The sequence below is a fragment of the Solanum stenotomum genome, chromosome 8, assembly GCF_019186545.1.
Source record: "Solanum stenotomum isolate F172 chromosome 8, ASM1918654v1, whole genome shotgun sequence".
In the NCBI taxonomy this organism is placed as follows: domain Eukaryota; kingdom Viridiplantae; phylum Streptophyta; class Magnoliopsida; order Solanales; family Solanaceae; genus Solanum; species Solanum stenotomum.
This window is the reverse complement of record NC_064289.1, coordinates 19,610,827-19,632,054: the sequence shown is the minus strand read 5'-3', so window position 1 is coordinate 19,632,054 and position 21,228 is coordinate 19,610,827. Positions and strand designations below refer to the sequence as shown.

Below are 21,228 nucleotides of genomic sequence, written 5' to 3'. Positions count from 1 at the left end.
TAAGAACGAAATCAAAGTTACACAGTTACAAGAAAAATAATCTCCCTAGTTAATGTACAACTTATTCACAATAATTACACTACATTCTTAACATGATTGATTCTACCCAACTGATATCGACTATCGCCAAAATCCAATTCCATACCTGTAGGAGTATCAAATGCAGGCAGCATTCTCCGTGCCAAGTCTTCAGCCAAGTGAAGCAACTCATCATCATAAGAGGGAATCCTCATGCCCTGTAGTTCTAGAAAGAACCTGGTTAAAATATTTTGGAGAAAGTAGCCAAGAGAATTCCACTTGGCTTAAGTTAACAACCATAGAAAGTAATACTTTTTAAAATACTCAAGAAAAACATAGTTATGAATATGATACCGTGTTGTGGTCACTTGCAATGAGATGAGCAGAAATTAAACCTCCAAGGATACGGATTGTAGTCTCAAAGATAGATACTGTTTTGTTCTGCAAATACATAGTAAAATTCATAAACTCAGAAAAGTAGTGGTACAAGATATTCATCCTCAGAAAATTGCGACAGAAATGAAAATGGAAAATTAGTTTCACAAGGATGCCAGGCAAAAGCTTAATGTCAAACATAAACCTTCAATATCAGTCAAGTATATTGAATGGACAAAACTTCTTTTTGCTCTTATCTTAAGAATTCAAATGCTTGTTAGAGGTATTACAACAACAACAACATCCCCAGAGTAGTCCCAAGTGGGGTCTGGGGAGGGAAGGATATATGCAAACCTTAACTCTACCTTTGCAAGGTAGAAAAGTTGTTTCCGATAGACACTAAGCTCAAAAGAAGTGTAATAAGGCAGATTTGAAAGAAACATATAGCAAAATGGCAAAATAAATAGAGCAAAGAGCAGATGAAGCAACAAGTAGTAGTGAAAGTTAAATAATAAGATAATACGTGAATACTAACTAATACGACTAAATAAGGAGAAGATGAGAAGAGGAGACCGACTCCCAACCTCTTCCACATATAAATATGAAAACACTTGGCTACCTACTATATGTCTACCCTTATCCTCGACCTCCAAACATTCCTATCTAGGGTCATATTCTGAGTAAGATGAAGGTGTATCATGTCCTGTCTAAGCACCTTCCCTAGTTCTTTCTCCTCCTACCTCTACCTCTCTTAAGACCTGCAATAACCAACCACTCACACCTCCTTACTTACTGGTGCATCTGTGCACTTCCTCTTCACATGTTTGAATGATCTTAACCTCGTTTTCCTTATCTTGTCCTCCACGAAAACCACTCCCACCTTGACCTGTATAACCTCATTCCTGATCTTATCTCTCCTACGCCCATACATGCATCCTAGCATCCTCATCTCCATTACCTTCTTTTTTTGGATGTGTACATTCTTGACTGGTCAGCACTCTACCCATATAGCAATGTAGGTCTAACCACCACTCTATACATTCTTGACTGGTCAGCACTCTACCCATATAGCAATGTAGGTCTAACCACCACTCTATAGAACTTACCTTTAAGCCTTGGTAACACATTCTTATAACATAATACTCTTGACATGAGCTTCCACTTCACCCACCCCGCGTCAACACGATGTGTCATATCATTGTCAATCTCCTTGATTCCTTAGATTATACACTCAAGATGCTTCAAACTTCCTCTCTCGGGTACGACTTTTGTATCGATCTTCACTTTCATCTATGCTTTATGCATTACATCACTGAACTTGTACTCCAAGTACTCTGGTTTAGTCCTGCTTAACCTGGAAACTTTAGATTCTAGGGTTTGTCTCCAAACTTCCAACCTATCATTAACTCAAGCATGCGTCTCGTCAATCAATATTATGTCATCTATGAATAATATACATCACGGCAGCTCTCTTTGTATATGTAGTGTCAATTCATCTATCACTAACACAACTAGGAATGGGCTAAGGGTCGATCCCTGCTGCAACCCTATCAAAATCAAGAAGTGTTTTGAGTCACCTCCCATTATCTTACCCTAGCCTTGGCTCCATTGTTGATAGTACATGTCCTAAATTACCCTAAATGTAGGCCACAAGTACATTTCTAGACTTCAAACACCTCCATAGACCTCCCTAGGAACTTTATTGTATGCCTTTTCGGGGTCAATGAACATCATGTGTAAGTCTTTCTTCCTAACCCTGTACTACTCCAACAATCTCCTTACAAGGTAAAAACTTATTAGGAAGGTATAAAGCATAGGTAAGTTGCTTGACTCGAGTGTGGGTGTAAGATACAGGTGTGGATCTAGAGGTTGGATCCTCAATGATCTAGATTCTAAGATTTGGGGATACGGATCCATATATGGATATGGCCGCGGGGATTCGGCTAAAAATAATTCATATATCTAAAATTTAAAAATAGAGTTATATGACCTAAATTATGAGATATTAGGTGGAAAACTTGAGGAGAAAATATTGATCAAGAGGAGAATCTTGGAAGGTAATTAAAAGACAGTGAGTGACAATAGAAATTTATATATACAAGGTATTCCATTTTCTTCAATTTTACTTAGTTTTTGTTTTGATTACAGAAAATGGGTATGGATCCCACACCCATGTCGTGTCAACGTGGGTGAGGCACCGAAAACGAAGAGTCCGAGCAACTTAGGAGCAGCGTATATGAACAACATTTTTTTCTTGCTCTTATCTTAAAAACTTAGATTCTAGTTAAAGGTATTGGAACTCCGAGCTAAACCCTCTTCATGAAGATACAAAACAGATTATGACAAGGTGAATACAGGGTTGTTTGCTCACCTAATTCAACAGTAAAAACTAGAGTGTACCAATAGACTAGAAATTATTTTTCTGGGTAAACCGTAATAAGTATACTAGTCATCAAACATATTTCAGTAATCCAAACAATACCTAATAAATGCTATACTATTTCAAGTAAAGTTCAGTTCTGTCTCTTGTATAAAGAATTAATTTTAATTTCCATTTCTATATATTAGAAAACCCCTACATTAAATCTGAATAGTTGTAAACATGTTAACACTCATAATTTGCACCTTAGTTTCATGTCGAATTGCCACCTCAATTTTGTTTTGAAATATATCAAAATTCACAAAACTCATCCTTTTAACTCTTACAGCTCAACAACTCAAATAGTTAGCCTTTTTAGTTGGTCCAAACTGACCCCTGTAAATAATTTAGAACTCTTCTTGGATTTTGTTAGCTCTATAGCTTAGAAAGAGGCTACAAATCCTTTTTTTTGTGAGCTTAACTGATCTATCCTTGTAAAGTTTGCATCTTCTTGATGCCTTGAAATGAATCTACTTACTTCATCAAAAAAAAAACTCAAATAGATTTCAGATTTTGGTGTATCTAGTTTTCGTCTTTATCAAACATAACCTAAATCTCGGCAAGAGAAGTGGACAGTATATTTGAACTATTGTCACATTTTAACCATTTTTCTAATAGATGTCTTCCCTAAAACACAGCAAATAAGCACAGATATCAAACATTGGAGGCAAGTTTTAAATGGATAAATTCCAGAATGAGCCATGAGGCATGCAAAAGAGGCTACTTCTATGTCAACGAGCTGTAAATAGCAAGCAGCAAACTCTAAGCTTACAATATAAAGCTAGCTAATCATAAAAATGACTATCCTTTTACAAGAAATATGAATTGTTTAGTATTCTAATTTATTAGTAACTTAAATTTACACAAGTCAGTTATTTGCTGAGCAGATAAAAGCATCAAGCATAGGGAGATCACAACTTTAGTTCAACCTCGTCAAACTACTCGATGATTCTTCAGTTCGATTTTGTCATACAAGTTGAACACAAGGCCCCAAGCATCAAAACTTATATATTCAACATTCGAAGCATTATGGCCACTAAACAGTACGTGATTACCCATCAATAGACAGGAATGATTATGTTCATATTCGAGACCACCTTTCCATGGCACTCAAAAGGAGTTAATGGAAAAAAAGAACTTTCACGAAGTCAGATGACTGCTTCTAAATCCAACTTTAACAATTTAATGATCTGAAATTCATAAGGCAATGTCTATTAAAGAGCAGAATCATTCACTCCTAAGTTCATTATGTTTTTATACAAATTCCATACTCACAATATCAAACCGAAGATTTTTACCAATCCATTCAACAGAAGCAGTAAAGCGCTCTCTGTCACCAAGCAAAGCCAAGGTGTCCAATGAGTCAATCTGTAAAAAAGCACATGATCGGATCACTTACTGTATGTTTACCAAGAAAAACTAGTAGTCTAACAAAAAAGCTGTCTTGTTACCAATGTTAAGGCATAGCCACCAAGTGTGTCTTCTCCTCCACAAGATAAAGGCCTTAACTCATCGCGTGGAAAAGCATGGTTCATGTATCCGTTAAATGCATGGTAGAACATCTCACGCACCTAAAAAGTAACGAAACATCACAATTTTTTAATCATGTTATTAATTTTCAAATCTAAAGGGAAGGCAAAACAGAAATAAAATGAACAAGTTATTATCTACCCAACTTTCTGTCACGTTTTTTATCCTCAACCACCCTACTTCCGAACTAGGATATAAGGGCGAGATTAATAGTAAAAGCAGATATAATAATGTGAGGCTGGAAGGAAAGAGAAATACTTCTTCCCCTTCTACAAAAAGGGTACCAATTGTATGGATTTCCAAACGAGAAGTTCAATGATGAACCCTTCAACATCAATCACCATGCCACTGTCTATTCCTAGCTCTTAATATTTATTCCTTTCACATTTCTCTATGATATCTTCAGTAACAATTCCCCTTCAAACGGAAGCTTTCTCATTATAACGAATACATTTTTATCTCAAATTGACACCTGCTCCATCCATTGCAATTTTATGGAACGTGAATTCAACTTTAAAATTCCTATCGGAGAGCTGTCAGTGAATTCTCAAAATAAATAATTTTATGCAGCGATCAATTGTATCAATCAAAGAACACTTCACACAACTACATTTGGAACTAAAAGAAGCAATCAATAATTGAACTTGATTATCAACATTTCAAAACGTCGAAATTTTTTGTCGATCTGCTTGTGAACAATTGATAAGGAGAAGAGGAATAAGGTTACCTCATCTCTGAGCTCTTTGGCTTCTTCATGAGTGACGCCATCTCCGAGGGAGTTACCGATAAACAAGTCGCAAGGAATCAGCAAAATCAACAGCAATAACTTCGGAGCTTCCATAGTCTCACACTCTTCCTCCTCCTTCTCTCTCTCTCTGCGCGAATATATATCCTATATGTGAATCCCACTTACCAACATTTCAGGTAAATGATAAAACGGCCCTCAAACTTAAACGAAATTGCAATCTCCTACTCTATCAGTAAATTTCCTAAAATGTCATCTATATCTATATTTGGAAAATTATCAAAAGAATATTATTTTTATTTCTTTTTTAGATTATAATAATTATGACTTAACTATTCTTTTTTTTTTCAAAATATACGTAATAAAAACATCTTTCTCGAGAATGACCTGTCACATTATTTTCTATTTTTTTAACAATAAATTTTTAAACTTTTTATACCCAGTAAAAATTTATTACTTTTCCATATTGTTAAAAGAAAACTAATGTTGTTAAAAATGTCATGTCATATTTTTAACTCCATCTACTTTTAATAAATTTATTTTTGTTTGTTTATTACGTTAAAAATAAAATTAAATTTGTATTTATCTATTTTATTATATCAGGAGAAAGATAAAAAGAAATTACACTTTTTACTTTTAGTATTAACAGTCATCCTAAATTATGTTCCATTTCAGTGGTTTATTTTAGCATATCAAGAAAAAGATAATTTATTTTTCAATTATTACGTTTAACATTAATTATTTATTCTAAATTATTTCTCAAATCATTCATTCTTTAAGTTCTTAAAGAATGTGCAGAATGCACATTAAAACAAGTAAAAGTGAACAGAAAAAAGAAAAAAAAAGTGACGTTAGAGAACAGTTTTCACGTACTCATCAAAAATCAAGAGTATTGTATCAACTAACTTATTTTATGGACTTTTTTTTTCTAGCAAATATTCCATCCGTCCATTTTTATTTTTATATTATAAATAAATATTCATTTTTACTTGTTTAGTTTAGAAAATCAAGAGATAATTTACCACTTAATTTCTAATTTGATAATTTATCACTTAATTTCTAAGTTACTCTTATTATTAGTTATAGTCATTGTCAATACATTTTTTAAATATTAAATTTATTATATTCAGAGAGTGATATAATAAAATTATCATTTTATTTATTATTTCTTAAGCGATGTGTTAAATTAATACTGAAGAAGTAAAGATATAAAGACGGACGGATGGAGTAGAACTAGATTTCCCCTATATAGAAATTCTAGAACTAAAAGCAAATATGATAAGCGCAGTTAGAAAAAGTTATTGCTAAACCAAAAAATGAAACAACTAAACATGGCATCCCATTAATAGTGTGCACTTTGCATATTCTTTAAGAACTTAAAGAATGATTGATTTGATAATTGGTTTAGAATAAATAATTAATGTTAAATGTAAGGGAAAATATATAAAAAACTCTTGAACTTGGCACGAAAACTTACTTTAGTACTTAAACTACACGGGTGTTTATATACCCCCCTTAACATATTTGATATGAATTATTTTCAAACCTCCGAACACCAGCCTTGTGCGCGTGTTGATACAACTTGGAACGGCGCGTAATTCATCTTTTAACATTTTTTTAAAAATAAAATTTGACCCTCCAATGGTAATATCCAACCCATTGCGTACTTGAAGATCTATCTTCACATTTAAAGAACCCTACTTTCCTCTTCTCCCTCACCAACCCAATCATCCAAAAATGGTGACCTAATTCATTATTTTTTTAAAAATTTTTCTCAAATTTTAGCTCTTCAAACCTAAAAGTTGAATCTTTGAAGGAATAATTGTTCTTCAAAATGTAAGATTCAAACCTATTCTTCTTCATCTATTATTTTGATTTTTCTTTCCTTCCTTTTTCTTATTATTTGTTTTTTCTAGATTCTCGTTACTTCTTGCACAAAAACCCTAAACTCAGCAAATCCTTCACGCTAACGAAAGAAAAATCTTCAGATTAGGTCTTGTAGATTTGAGAGAATGAGAATCGGGCTTAGAGATTTAGGGATATTTGTTTAGAAATGAGTCGGGTTGTATTTTGGGAACGGGTGGGTTATATAAAACGGGCAAGATATTTTTTAAACCCTTAGCGACGTGGACCAATGAAAACGCGTGTGTGTAACAATGCCCAGCCTTTAACTGGGCTGGTGTTCGGAGGGTTGAAAATAATTCACATCAAATAGGTTAAGGGGGTATATAAACACCCATGTAGTTTAAGTACTAAAGTAAGCTTTCGTGCCAAGTTCAGGATTTTTTTTTTATGTATTTTCCCTAAACGTAATAGTAGGAAACTAAATTGTTTTTCTCTTGATATGCTAAAGTGAACAACTAAAAATAGAAAAGAATTTAGAATGAATAATTAATTCTAAAAGTAAAAATAAAATTTATTTTTATTTTTCTCTTGATATGGTAAAATAGATAAATATAAATGTTATTTTTTCAAATATAATAAATAAATAAATAAAAGGAAATTTATTAAAAGTAACAGAATTTTAAAAAATGTGACATGGCATTTTTAACAACAATATTAGAAATTCCTTTTTTTAACAATATGGAAAAATAATAATTCTTTTATTGGGTATAAAATATGGATGATTTAAAAGTGTTAGAAAATTGTTATTAAAAAAACGAATAATGTGGCATGCCATCTCATTAGAAGAGAGAAGTGTGTTTTTGTTGTGTCATGTGTATTTTGAGGAAAATAAGAATAATTGGGTAACATTGTAATCCTCAAAAAAATAAAAGTGATATTTCTAGGCAATTTCTCAAACATGGATGACTGTTCATTTACTCTCTACTCTACTTAGTTGGCATCTTGGCCTTTCTTTTTCCTTTTTAATTTTTGGTTTCTTACTTGGTGTGTGGTATTCACATTAGAGATCAATTTGTCATGCATCAAGCCTACATGATCGACACATGTATGGTACTCATAACATGGTATGAAACATTATCATACATCTAGACATAAGCGGAAACATATTTTTAAAAAGTAAGTCTTGTTAAAACTTATTTTTTTGACATGGAAGTCAAAATTGAAATACATAACTGATTGTTTATTTATGAAGTCTTTTAACATGATTGGTGGCTTATTTGTTTTCATTAAAAGATTAAGACGTTTGAATCTTAATGCATTGATAATGCACAAAAAGTGTTTGAATTGACTTATTTTAAATAGACTTGGTTTTTTAACTTTTAAGCTCTTTTTTTAATTTAGAAATTATTTGGAAAATACAAAAAGTGTTTTAAACACTTTTTTAGGCTAAAAAGGCCAAAAGTTGAATTAAAAAAAAAAAGCAATCCAAACAGTCTCCTAAAGGTCGAAATCTGAATGAATATTTAGACATTGAATGAAAATTTGAATACTAAATAGTTAAGATTTTTTTTCTCAACATCTGAATATATAAAATTTGTATTTGTTTAAAAAATAATAAATATAAAATTCAAATAAAATACTAAATTGATTAATATTATATTAATAAAATATTTTAAATCTTTTTATAAGGCAATTGATGGTGGTGATGTCTAATAATGATGATTGTGTGTGTCGATTTGGAATGATGGTGGTTATAGATAATATCTTATAGTATAGTGGTTGACAATATTGATCAACCGTGGTTATTAGTGATGGTGGATGATAACTAGTAGTGAAATGATATTGATAGTTAACTGATGATGGTGATGAAGTGCAGTGACCCTTTCGGAAGGATACTACGGCTCAAAGAAGAAACATAATTTAATACTTGCGACATTCAAAAGCGATTAACGAGGGCATGTTGATTATAATCTAGTAGAGGGATTAGGTTCATAACGAATAATTTGGTTAAGGATGTGCATCTTGCCCATTTAAACATTTATGTGATGTCAAAGTTGATATGGCGCGGAATTTCAACTTATGACGGAAAAACCTTCTCAAAAATAATTTAAGCAAATAACCGACGAGCTTTTCATGCATATATTATCCTCACACTTAAGGATGAAATAACAAGAATATTACCCACTTCTGAGTACCGAAATCAGCCGGTTCATGCTTCACACAAATATTCAAAATAAATAGTAAATTTAATATATTATAAGACTTGGGCTTACACACCCCAAAAGAACAAAACATATAGCCATACTTATATTACAACCCATGGTGATATGATCAAATTAGCCCTCAAAATTTCATGTAAATATACAACACATAGATCATGTATAAGTCTCAAGGTTTATACAAAATATAGATGCCTATATGCAAATGTAATCTTCCTTAAGGCCCTCAAAATCTCCATCTCCAATGGCCAACTTCATGCATCCTCTCGAACATTCCCTACAATAGAAACAACTATCGCTAAACATATAGCTTAGTGGTGCAAAAACTATAGATTCGGAGCCCTCAGATTCACAAAGCTATCTTTCTCAAGTCATGGGCAGCACAATTGGACATAATAAATAAATCAAGTAAACAATATATAAAGAGTGTCAAGTTCGATATTTAAAGATCCAGATGTCAAGGACGCTTATAGCACTATTTTCTAAGAGATTCAATAACAAGGCTCGCCCAATAAATACATTATGTCGTCACACCAAGCACAAGCAGGTATCAAGAAGGGCCGACGCCCTGTATCAAGAAGGGTCAAAGCCCAATAATCAAGAGAACCAAGAACCATATTAAAAATGGTTTTCCAGTTCGTACCTAAAATGGGCAATTTCCATACTTAAGACGAATTAAAAATCCAAAGTCAAGATGACAAATGATCCGAATCAAGAGGCATGCCAATAGTGACAAAGTCACAACCACAAGAAGGACAAGGTCCCAACAAGAGTACCAAGTGATCAAACAATCCGTACAAATAGGCGAGTTAAACAAGCGTCTTTAATGTCTTAAAGGATACCAACACGACAATGCAAAGTAACAAGGGGTAACCAAGGTACCAAGATAAACTTTCAGATATACCAACATGTAAAAAGAGTACAAGTACAAGTTAATACACAAACCTCAATGCTTAGCTTAGAAACATTCCAACATAACTTCAAGAGTTCAAACCGTAGACCAACCAACGTATCAAGGTCCTCAACTTGTTCACGAGTATATACAACCTTAAAATAAAATTAAATAACTTCTTTAATCCCTAGTAGCTCAATAATGTTAATGTAAAACAGGATTATCATCACAAGTAAGCTTAGCCTGTACAAATACTACTATGCTCCCAAAACAGTAATTCTGGCTAGCCTATTACCTCATGTCGCAACTTAGATTTGAAAAGGAAAACGACAAAACTGGAGTGTATATTCTACATGAAAGATGTAGGTACATCTCTTAAGGTTGCAAACAATCAAGAATCACTGCAAAATATATTTTGTACAGAAAGATATCATCGATACACTAACAGTTGTTCATACAGGATTTCTAATTTCAAAATTTGGACAGAACTTGTCCTATGTTGCGTCCCATATTTCGAATCCATAACAGCTAAATTAGAGTTTTACATAAACATAAGAGTTGTAGGTATACAAATTATCTTTCCAAATCATATTTATTCACTGTAAACGAAGTTCTAGAGATCGAGATATGCTGAAAATACCAAAAACTACCAAGCTCATAAACAAATTTCATCACTTACCAAAGAGAAAGGTGTGTCTCGAATTCCAGCCAAAAGGACCAAGTTTTTCTCTTTTGATTTTGAGAGCAGTATGGTTAGAGAGAGTTCACCGGGTTTCTTAGAGCTAAGGAACACGAGTTTCACTATAGAGGAGGTGTAAACATATAGTCACCAAAAGTGATATTTATCCCCTTTACAACTGTCAAGGTGCTGCCCAAATAATTGTGTGCTGCCCAAAATGCATACATATACACATATATATATCCCTCGCCTCCTTTTAAAGTTATACATAATTCTAATTAGAATATTACGAAAATACCCCAATACAATCCCTTAAATTACGATCACAATTATGTTAAGCAAGTTTGCAAATATCACAACATTTCAAGTTCCCAAAATGAAAGTAAAACATACTGTAGTAATTAAGCAATGGTGTATCGACAAGTGACTCTTGGTCAGTATTTAGGGGTGTTACATGAAGGATGATGAACAATTAGCAATTATAATGTTGGTTGAAGGTGGTATCGATAGATATTAGTGGACGTAATAATAGTTGGTGGTAATGATTACAAATGATGAGTATATCGGTGATGACAATTGATTTTGATGATTGGGGGTAATGGTAATTGTTGTTAGGCTGAGAATGGTGGTTGTGGGTGGTAGCTGGTGGTGCTAATTGACGGCGATGGTAGTTGTGATTGAAATGGTGTGTGTAAGTGGTGGGTGAAAGAAGATGAAATAGTAGTGAACTATCATTTTTGTAGAATTTTTTTAAATAGACATCTTAATGATATTAAAATTTTGTTGTAATATTAATAATTCAAAGGGCAAGTTTTAAATATATACAACAAATATAAACATATTTTTATTTACATAAAAAGATGGTCAAAAGTCACAAGAAATATACACTGAATATACAATATAGTCTGTCAAAAATCATAGAAATTATACACCCACTATACAATACAACTTGCCTATACATGAGCTATACATCGACTATACAATATGATACACTCAAAAGTTGAATATAACTTAACTATACATTAAGGGGCCGTTTGGTAGAAAAATAAATAACGCAGGGATTAGTAACGCAAGGATTAATAATGCAGGGATTGGTAGTGCTGGGATTAGTAATGCAGGGTATATTTTTATCAAATGTTTGGTTCATTGTTTCTCAACTCATCTTGTGTTTGGATTAAAACTCTACAAAAAGCTTCTTTCCAATTATACCCTTGAATTATTATGAGATTTTCTATTTTATGTAATCGGGACAAGGTAGATAATTGTCAGACAATATTATTTTTCTATGGCCTTCTAACTAGCTAGGAGAAGAACAATTTTATTGTCATGTTTGCTATTTTTTCACTTGAATTATTAGAGGGTAAATAATTGTCATCTTAATGTATTAATCACTTAAAAAACGTTAATTTTCAATTTAGAATAGATAGATCATCTACTTTAAAACCGAAAATTAAAGACGGTAAAAAATAGTAAAATTGATAAATCATCTACATTTATACATAAAAATTGCAAGTTGTAGTTTTAATATGTATGCAATTTATAAATTGTTCAAAATACAAATAATTAGAAACCACATATAAATCAACAAATAATACATTCAATTAAGATCACAAATGTCATGTGGTGATATATTCACCTTTTTCAATTAATTAATGTTAAACAACTCACATTTTAAATATTATATCGATATGTATTGCATTTATTTATCAACAAACAACTCTCTCTAAATAATAAAACTTGTAAGCTAATTTATTTAAATAAATTTACTAGTACAAATATAGAATATAAAATCAAGAAAATAAATAAAATGATTTTAGAGATATTTTTGTCTTTACATAGATAATGTCATGGTATTAAATCCAATGTATTACTAATACCACCAAATGGAAGGTATTAGTAATACATCCTATAATACCATGTAGGGTGTATAATTAATCCATGGATTAGTTATTCTTAGGCCCAAAAATTCTACCAAACATAGTACTAATTAATATCATACATAATACATGGACTATTTTTCCTAATACTTCCTACCAAACGACCCCTAAGTATTCAGTGACGAATGCAATCTCGATCAACTCAAAATAACCTCTAAATAGTCCCAAAATTTAGATATGAAATCTTTTCGATGTTTCGAGTCTTTCGATATATAATTTACTCGAAAAGAAGAAGCAACAACAACCATTAGTGACGAAATTAAAGGAAGAAGAATAGTATTTGACCGATTTTGGTAATTTTGGAAATTGGGCTAAATTTTGAGTAAAGAAAACGACCGAGTGGCCCTTTTGCATAAATTTCCCTAATTCAAATCTATTTAGCATCGTTAAGTGATCGTGAAATAAGAAAAAACAAACACATTTGATAATAAAAATTTAAATGATTAAGATTTAACTTTAAAAACAAACTGTCTAAGATTTGAATAATTAACATTAAGCTGTTCATTAAATACAAATAAATGAGTCCCGAGTAATGTCTACCGAAACAAAACCCTAGCATACCTTCCCAACACTTAAACTGCATGCAAGTTTTTCAAATATATACTTATATCTAATTAAGAGTTAATGATCATAATTAGATGATCATAATATACACATATATCTAATTAAGAGTTTATGTTTCTGATAAAGTTTACAGATATTTGAATTAATATTATATTTATCGATGGGAAAAGATTTTTCATGCTTGCAAAAAATGTGAAGAAATATAAAAATTTTTGAGAAATTTAGAGAATAATGTGTGATTTGCTTCTAAATTGATGTGTTTCAGTTACAATCCATATTTATATACACATAATTAGATGTATCCACTTAGCATGTATCTGGGCACACCAGATACATATATCTGAGGATCAAAATATAATAAACGAGGAACTTACAAAAATGACTATAGTTTAAATATAGACATAAAATGTAGCCTTTTTTTTAAAAAAAAATATCATACTTATAATTATTCCAATTTAATAACCCTAAAACTGTAGTCATTTTTGTAAGCTCCTCTTTAATGACCTTTTGGGCCGAAAAGTCTTTTTGAATGTGACTATGTTGGGCTGTAATCATTGGGTCAAAAGCATTGAGAAGACGAGCCGAATGATCTTGTATTTTTTTCCACTACATATTTAGATATATTTCACTACTATATATATATTATTATTACCTATAATTTTAAAATATTCTATCTTATCACTAAGTATATTGAGAAAAATACACTTAAATACATGTATTTTCGCTACCTGATACACAAAAATAGGGAAAGAGGTGAGCGAGATTCGCATGTATCCTAGATAATGCGAATCACACTAGATACATACATGTGTCTATACATATTTGGTGGGAGATTGGCGAGCTAGATGGGAGAGAGGAGATCGATATTTGTTATGTCTCTCCGGTACATGCGAATTCACTTGGATACAATGTATCTAGAACAAATTATACCTAATTTTGACCCCATGTATCTCTAGATACATGTATCTGAACGTATTTAGACAGGCTAAAATCTGATAACATACGTAACATTACAAACTAAAGTACATCTAAATAATTAATTCCTAAACTAGTGGGATTTAGGTAAGTTCCCTTTTTCCAGCGAGTATTAAACTCAACCCTTTTGGTAATCATTTCTTTACTTTCTTGAGAAAAAGAAACAAATTTTAGCTTCATTTGGTGTTTGATTTTGTATTGGAGTACGATTATTCTAGACTTGTGTTGCGTAGGGTTCCATTTGAGGGCAACCTGACAAGCGGTTTCTATCAAAGATTTTTCCATATCCAAGACTCGAACCTAAAATTTCTAATTAAGAAAGGAGCACTTGCATCCACGGTATCATATTTTTTTGGTGGTAAGAGGCTAGCTAGTTAAAGAGTTAATTTTTATTTTATTTTATTTTGCAGAAGGAAATTTTAGCAACTAGCCCCTTGCTAGACCCCTATGAACTTTGGCCTCTCTATTTTGAACAATTAAAGTTTTCATTAAACTCGCGCCGATACAAAAGTTGACAATTCTATTTACGTACTTATGAATTAAGGACCATATATAGTTTTCTCAAATGCCTTTTAAGAATTAATGAAAAGCTATCAAGTAGTTAATACGGGAGTAATCCCACCACTATTTAGGGTTTGTTGGGTAGGACAAATATATTTTTACATCATATTGATATGAGAAAATAATAATATAATTTTTAGTATTTTTTATACATTTTTTAAATATCTAAATTTAATTTTTAAAATATCGAATCAATCTAACCTAATATAGCTTTTAAAATAAATAAAATTAATTGTTGAAATCTAAAATGTGTCAATTATTTTGGAATGAAAGGAGTACTACCAATCTTGCGTACTAAAACTTTCAATATAACGCTATCCGATTTGATGATAGTACTATCCCTCTTTCATAAACTTTCATTTATCAATCAAACTCTGTAAAATAAGTGAAAACCATTTGCTGGTGAAGAGTGAATTTAAATCACCAAAAATTGAATAAACAAATCAAATTGAGATTTATTGTATCAAACTTTGAAAGTTTGGTATTTGATATTTACTTTTAATTATCAAACTATTAAAATTGAACTTGGAAAATACTAAATTGAATATCGAACGTCCACCCTAAAATCATGCATCTGCTATTTATGGCAACAATTGTCATGTTAGATATTTTCTTACTAGGTGTGAATAGTAATAGTAAATTGTATGATTATCCTTAAGTATCTAAGTATATCATAGCTAATTAATCTAAGAAATTCCCCAAAAACCCAAATTTAAAAACTTTGACTATTTATTTACTTTTAAGCATGTTCGGCTAAGAATTATTTATCATACATAAAAACATTAACGAGTAATATGAATGTCTTAATTGACTTGTGACATCAAATTTATAATATTAAAGACTTGAGATCAGTAGATCTATATATCATTTATATGTATTTTTTCTAAAAGCTAACATATTAAATGCTAGATAAATTATGAACATATCGTGTCAAGTTATTGTTTTCTTATACTTAATTACCGTATCAAAATTTATTGATGAAATATGAATGGTAATTTCATTTTAAATATTATCTCAGCTTTGCCATTTTTTCATCTCAAATAATAATTATAATTTTGAAAAAAATATTATTAGTGATAAAATCTAGCTCCATATAATGTTGATTTTATTATTAGTGATAAATTTTACTTTGCTTATTTTCTTAATAATAAACTCATAAAATTGAACACATATAAAATATACGTCTCATAAATTTGTCATCTATAAAACGTATGCCTAGTATTTCGAAGATTAAATCTAGCTCCATGTATCATAAAACTTCTTATCTCACACCCCACTTTTTAAAACACGGATACACATACTAGTGACTTGTGGACTTTGCACTTTAAAGTTTCTGTTTTTAATTATTACAATGTCTTAATTTTAATTATCTTCTAACTTTTTATATATTTTTATTCGTGGAAGAGAATGAATTTAAAATTACACATATTAAATAAGTGCACTTTGCCGATATAGACGTGTTGTTTCAATTGAAGTTACAATGGTGAAAAATTATTCAAATTTTAATAAATATTTTTGAACTCAAAATTTCAAAATTATAATATTTAATACTAAAAATCTTAAAGGCTAAATCTATAATTTAAACGGAAAAGGGTCAAAATTTCCCCTGAACTATGCGAAATAGATCACTTATACCCTCCATTACATTTTGGGATCAAAAATACCCCCGCAGTTATCCCAGGAGACCACAAATACCCTCAAGAATTAACACTCCAATTTTTTAGTGACGTGGCAAGCCACATGGGACTAATCCCTCCACCTAAGCATTGCCAACTAAGATTCACTACAAAAGAACTTGACTTTTAGCCACAAAATCCCAAAATATTGCCACTAAAGGTTATAAGTGATTTTTAGCGGCGACTAAGGCTCCAACAACCATTCGCTAGTAAAACCTATTTTTTCAACAAAAAAATATGATAATTAATTTTCGATTGCGACCTAATTTTCTAAAATAAATAACTTGCAATATCCATATTAAAAACATCCAATATTATTACGAAAAATAATCAAAATTACTTCTCGATTCAAATCTCCTACTATATATATATATAATGCATCATTGTACATTTTATACATTTACATATAACATAAAAATAAAACATATAGTGTCTTCAAACTCCTACTTAATCGATATCATATTTGGTTTTTTAAAAACAATGAAGAAAAAAACACAAAATTAGAATTTAATGTTTAAAACTTTTAGTGACGATTTTCTGGGCTTTTGTGGCGACTGTTGTTGCTGCTAAAGGTCTAGTTCTTTTGTAGTGAATCCTAGTTGGCAGCGCTTAGGTGGAAGGATTAGTCCCACGTGACTTGCCACATCAATAAAAATTTGGGGTGTTAACTCTTGAGGATATTTGTGGTCTCTTAGGATAACAACAGGGGCATTTTTTATCCCAAAATGTAATGAAGGATATAAATGATCTATTTCATATAGTTCGGGGGCAATTTTGACCCTTTTCCGTAATTTAAATACAGATTCATCTCTAATTGCAATATTTATACAAAAACCTAAAACTCTGCAAAAAAAAATTTTTGGTCCTAAATCAAGAAGCATATGGTGGGTGGACGTTCGGTACTATTCAATTTGATACTTTTAAGAGTTTGATTTCATTAATTGACAATTAAAAGTAGATATTAAATATAAAAAAAGTTCAGTTCAATATGTTAAAACAATAAGCCTAATTTTGTGTGATCACATTATGTTATTTTTCACTTTCGCATTATTTTCTACTTAATTAACTCCATTATACATCTACACCTTAGATATCTAGTTCGTTTACAACAACCTTTTTTGTATTATTCTCCATCTACATTTGCTCTTTTTTATGGTAAGAAATGGAAACTCAATACTTAAAAGTTAAAAGTTAATATAGATATAACGGACTTTAGCATTGCATTTATAATTATAGTATCAATTAATGCATGACAAACTATAATGTAATAGGAGGGCGGTTGAGTGGAACTAAACAAAGTTTTTCCCATGGTGAATTGCCGGAAATTTGTGTTATACAACATGATTTTTTTCACTTACTGAATTAGCTCATTGGAAAAATGCATGGCGAAAAACATATTTTCACCAAAATAGTGGAGAACTTTCTAATTTTTTATATGAAAATATTTCTATTTTTTCTTTTTTCTCATTGAGTCAATCAAAATATCTGTGAAAATAGCCGCCAACATTTTTCAGGCGGGAAATTAATGATTTTTTAGTAGTGTGCACAAGTCTATTTAATTTTTCACATTTTAAATCTACAATCTTGATCTACTTGGGAAACTCATCATACTCAATTCTTTCTTGTTTTACCAATTAATCCCCATCTCATCTATTCTCCAAAAGCAATGGCAGAAAATTCTCCTAATTTACCCAATTTTCTTCTCTCCGTTAGACTCAAATATGTAAAACTTGGATACCATTACTTAATTTCAAATGCAATTTATCTCCTCATTATGCCAATTCTTGTTGCCATGCTACTTCATCTTTCAACTCTTACTATTGAAGACCTCATGAACCATTTTGCCATGTTGAAATCTTGTTCAACTCTTGTTGTTTTCTTAGCCACCGTATACTTCATGAGTCGTCCAAGAAACGTTTACTTAGTCAATTTTTCGTGTTACAAGCCACATGAACGTTTTATGATGTCGAAACAACTTATGATAGAAAATATGTCAAACATATTTGATGAAGAGAGTTTAATGTTTCAAAAGAAAATTTTGGAGAGGTCAGGTTTAGGTGATAAGACGTACATTCCAATAGATACAATCCCGTTTAAATATACGTTTAGTAGTTACCTAAATGAAGCAGAGGAGGAAATATTTGGTGCCATAGATGATCTGTTGGCGAAAACGAGAGTGAAAATTGGAGATATTAGGATTATTATTGTGAATTCTAGTTTGTTTAATCCATCACCTTCTCTTTCTTCCATGATTGTGAACCATTATAAGCTTGGAGTCAATGTGATTACTTATAACCTTGGTGGCATGGGCTGCAGTGCTGGACTCATTTCTGTCGACCTGGCTAACCGACTTTTACAGGTTCGTAATTCTTCATATAGGGTGTGTTTGGTACAAATTAACAGAAACAAGTCGTATATAAATCTCAATTACTAATATATAAAATGATATAATTACAGGGGCAAGCTAATACGTATGCACTTGTAGTAAGCGCAGAAATAGTCTCAAGTGCCTTCTATAGAGGGAAGCAGAGATCAAGGCTTTTACCAAATTGTCTTTTCCGGATGGGTTCATCTGCTATTCTTCTTTCAAACCGTTCCTCTGATCGTCCACGCTCCAAATATCAACTGATGCATGTTGTCCGCACCCATAAAGGTGCGGATGATAGAGCTTATAGATGTGCCTATATAGATGAGGATGAAAATGGTAAGAGAAGCGTTTCGTTGTCAAAAGACTTGATGGCAGTTGCTGGTGAGGCTTTAAAAACTAATATCACAACTCTTGGCCCTTTAGTTCTCCCAATGTCCGAGCAGCTACTCTTTTTCGCCTCATTAATCGCGAGAAAGGTCTTTAAGAGGAAAATGAAACCATATATCCCTGATTTCAAGATGGCGTTTGAGCATTTCTGTATACATGCAGGAGGGAGAGCTGTGCTGGATGAGCTTCAGAAGAATCTTGACCTCCCGAAATTTCTTATGGAGCCTTCAAGAATGACTCTTTATAGATTTGGAAACACTTCAAGTAGCTCAATTTGGTACAATTTGGCCTATTCCGAGGCAAAAGGGAGGATAAAGAAGGGTGACAGAGTATGGCAAATTGGTTTTGGATCAGGCTTCAAATGTAACAGTGTTGTGTGGCGTGCGCTGAGAACTATCGATGCAGCCAAAGAAAAGAACCCTTGGACAGATGAGATTCAGGATTTCCCTGTTCATCGATCCCATCTTGATGCTTAAACAGTATGTGATGGTCAATAACTGAAACTATAGAACACAATCAATATTATTGCTTTAGTTTGCACCTAAAATTTTGTAATTTTAGTCATGTGGAGCACCAATAAGTTTTTCGAATTTGGATATCTCCAAGACAATAATGATGATGATAAAGTGGAGGCTTGCATCTAGAGTAGTAGATAGTGGAGTGTTAAACTTGCTTTACGTACGAAGGTTTAGGCATGCGCTGGTGTGTTTGTCTGTTGTTTAAATGTGTTTTGATATAGACTATTTGCTAATCTTGTTCTTTTCTTGTAGGATTTGTACTGCTTCCCTTGTTAGTTGCTATGTTTTTTTCCCACTGTTTTGTTGTTAAATTTCATAACAATGTAGAAAAGACATTATATTCTCTCCAATTGATGGCATCGTTGTTACCATTTATGTGGAAATGATTCATCAGATGTTGCCTAGCAATCTTTAGTCTGTTGTGGCAACAGAGATGAATTCCTATCTTGTTACCATTGTGACCCTGAGAATTGTTCCCCTTCTTGTCTATTATCTCTATTGCCTTTAGCGACATTTATTTATTTTATTTTATTTTTCCTTTAGCGACATTTACATAGAGGGCTGGCATATTTATTATTACCGTGGGGCGTGGAATATAATATTGTTGTCGCTTAATAATTGACACTAAATCCTTTACTTGTTATTGTTGAGATGATACATCTTTCAGTTAGTTAGCACTGTTTCAGTTAGTTAGAGAATCAGATTGGTGGACCCAGTTAATTATTGTTGTATACAGAGCTAGTTGAGTCAGTTAGGATTGAGTCGTGTAGATTAGATATTTTGCTTAAACGTTCATACATGTATATATATGGATGATAGTACTTGGAATACAATACTTTTCTTTTCCCCAAATCAATCTTCTTCAATTCATCACTCTGCTCAATTGCAGTTTACATAATTTATCTCACCTCTATTAATGGAGGTTCAGTAAGCTTGATAACTCTGTTTTTGACATGGTATCGGAGCACAATGTGCTTCTCTCTCAAACTTACTTCACATAAATCTCATTCTCCATTACGAATCCACTCAATCATTTTTTTATTTTTTTTTTCATTCATGAATCATGGTTTCCACTGAAACTCAAATTGATACAGGAACTCAACTCGATCATACAAGAACTAACCCACTCTACTTGCATCCAGTTGAAAGTGCTGGATCTACACTTGTGCCAGTCGTTTTCGATGGTACTGGATATAGATCTTGGAGGAGAGGAATTCTACGGGGTATCTCGGTGAAAAATAAAATGGGATTCATCAATTGGAAATGTGTCAAGCCTGCTGCAACATATCCGACCTACAGGAAATTGGAGAGATGTGAAGACATGGTCACTTCGTGGATTCTGAATTCACTTTCCAAGGACATCGCAGATAGCCTTCAATACGTCAACACTGCAAAGGAACTATGGCAAGAGCTGGAGGATAGATACGATCAACCGAATGGTGCGAAGCGCTATCAACTCCAAAGGGAGATCACTGATCTAACTCAGGGAGCACTTGACATCACCGGATACTATACAAAAT

The 21,228-nt window shown here is 32.0% G+C and overlaps 2 protein-coding genes across 3 annotated transcripts in view; one reads left to right on the top strand and one right to left on the bottom strand.

Annotated features, from left to right (window-relative positions):
* Positions 1-5,228, bottom strand: part of LOC125872085 (alpha-mannosidase I MNS4) — a 34,808-nt gene extending 29,580 nt beyond the window's left edge. For both annotated transcript variants that reach the window (XM_049552762.1, XM_049552763.1), the window contains exons 1-5: positions 5,070-5,228; positions 4,264-4,383; positions 4,088-4,180; positions 373-459; positions 146-236 (exon numbers count right to left, since the gene is read on the bottom strand). In XM_049552762.1, the coding sequence (XP_049408719.1) occupies positions 146-236; positions 373-459; positions 4,088-4,180; positions 4,264-4,383; positions 5,070-5,183 (505 nt within the window). In that variant the 5' untranslated portion in view covers positions 5,184-5,228. The remainder of the gene's footprint in view (positions 1-145; positions 237-372; positions 460-4,087; positions 4,181-4,263; positions 4,384-5,069) is intronic.
* A 12,873-nt stretch (positions 5,229-18,101) lies between these two features.
* On the top strand, positions 18,102-19,708 carry LOC125872096 (3-ketoacyl-CoA synthase 20-like). Its single transcript, XM_049552770.1, has 2 exons — positions 18,102-18,794; positions 18,893-19,708. Exons 1-2 carry the CDS (start codon positions 18,102-18,104, stop codon positions 19,664-19,666), a joined length of 1,467 nt encoding a protein of 488 aa, XP_049408727.1. The 3' UTR covers positions 19,667-19,708.
* Positions 19,709-21,228: the final 1,520 nt, after the last annotated feature.

Bases quoted from the DNA above. Each gene is read 5' to 3' on its own strand.
- LOC125872096 (XM_049552770.1), top strand. From the start codon at position 18,102: ATGGCAGAAAATTCTCCTAATTTACCCAATTTTCTTCTCTCCGTTAGA. The intron at 18,795-18,892 runs GTTCGTAATTCT...ATATAATTACAG, and splicing joins TGGCTAACCGACTTTTACAG to GGGCAAGCTAATACGTATGC.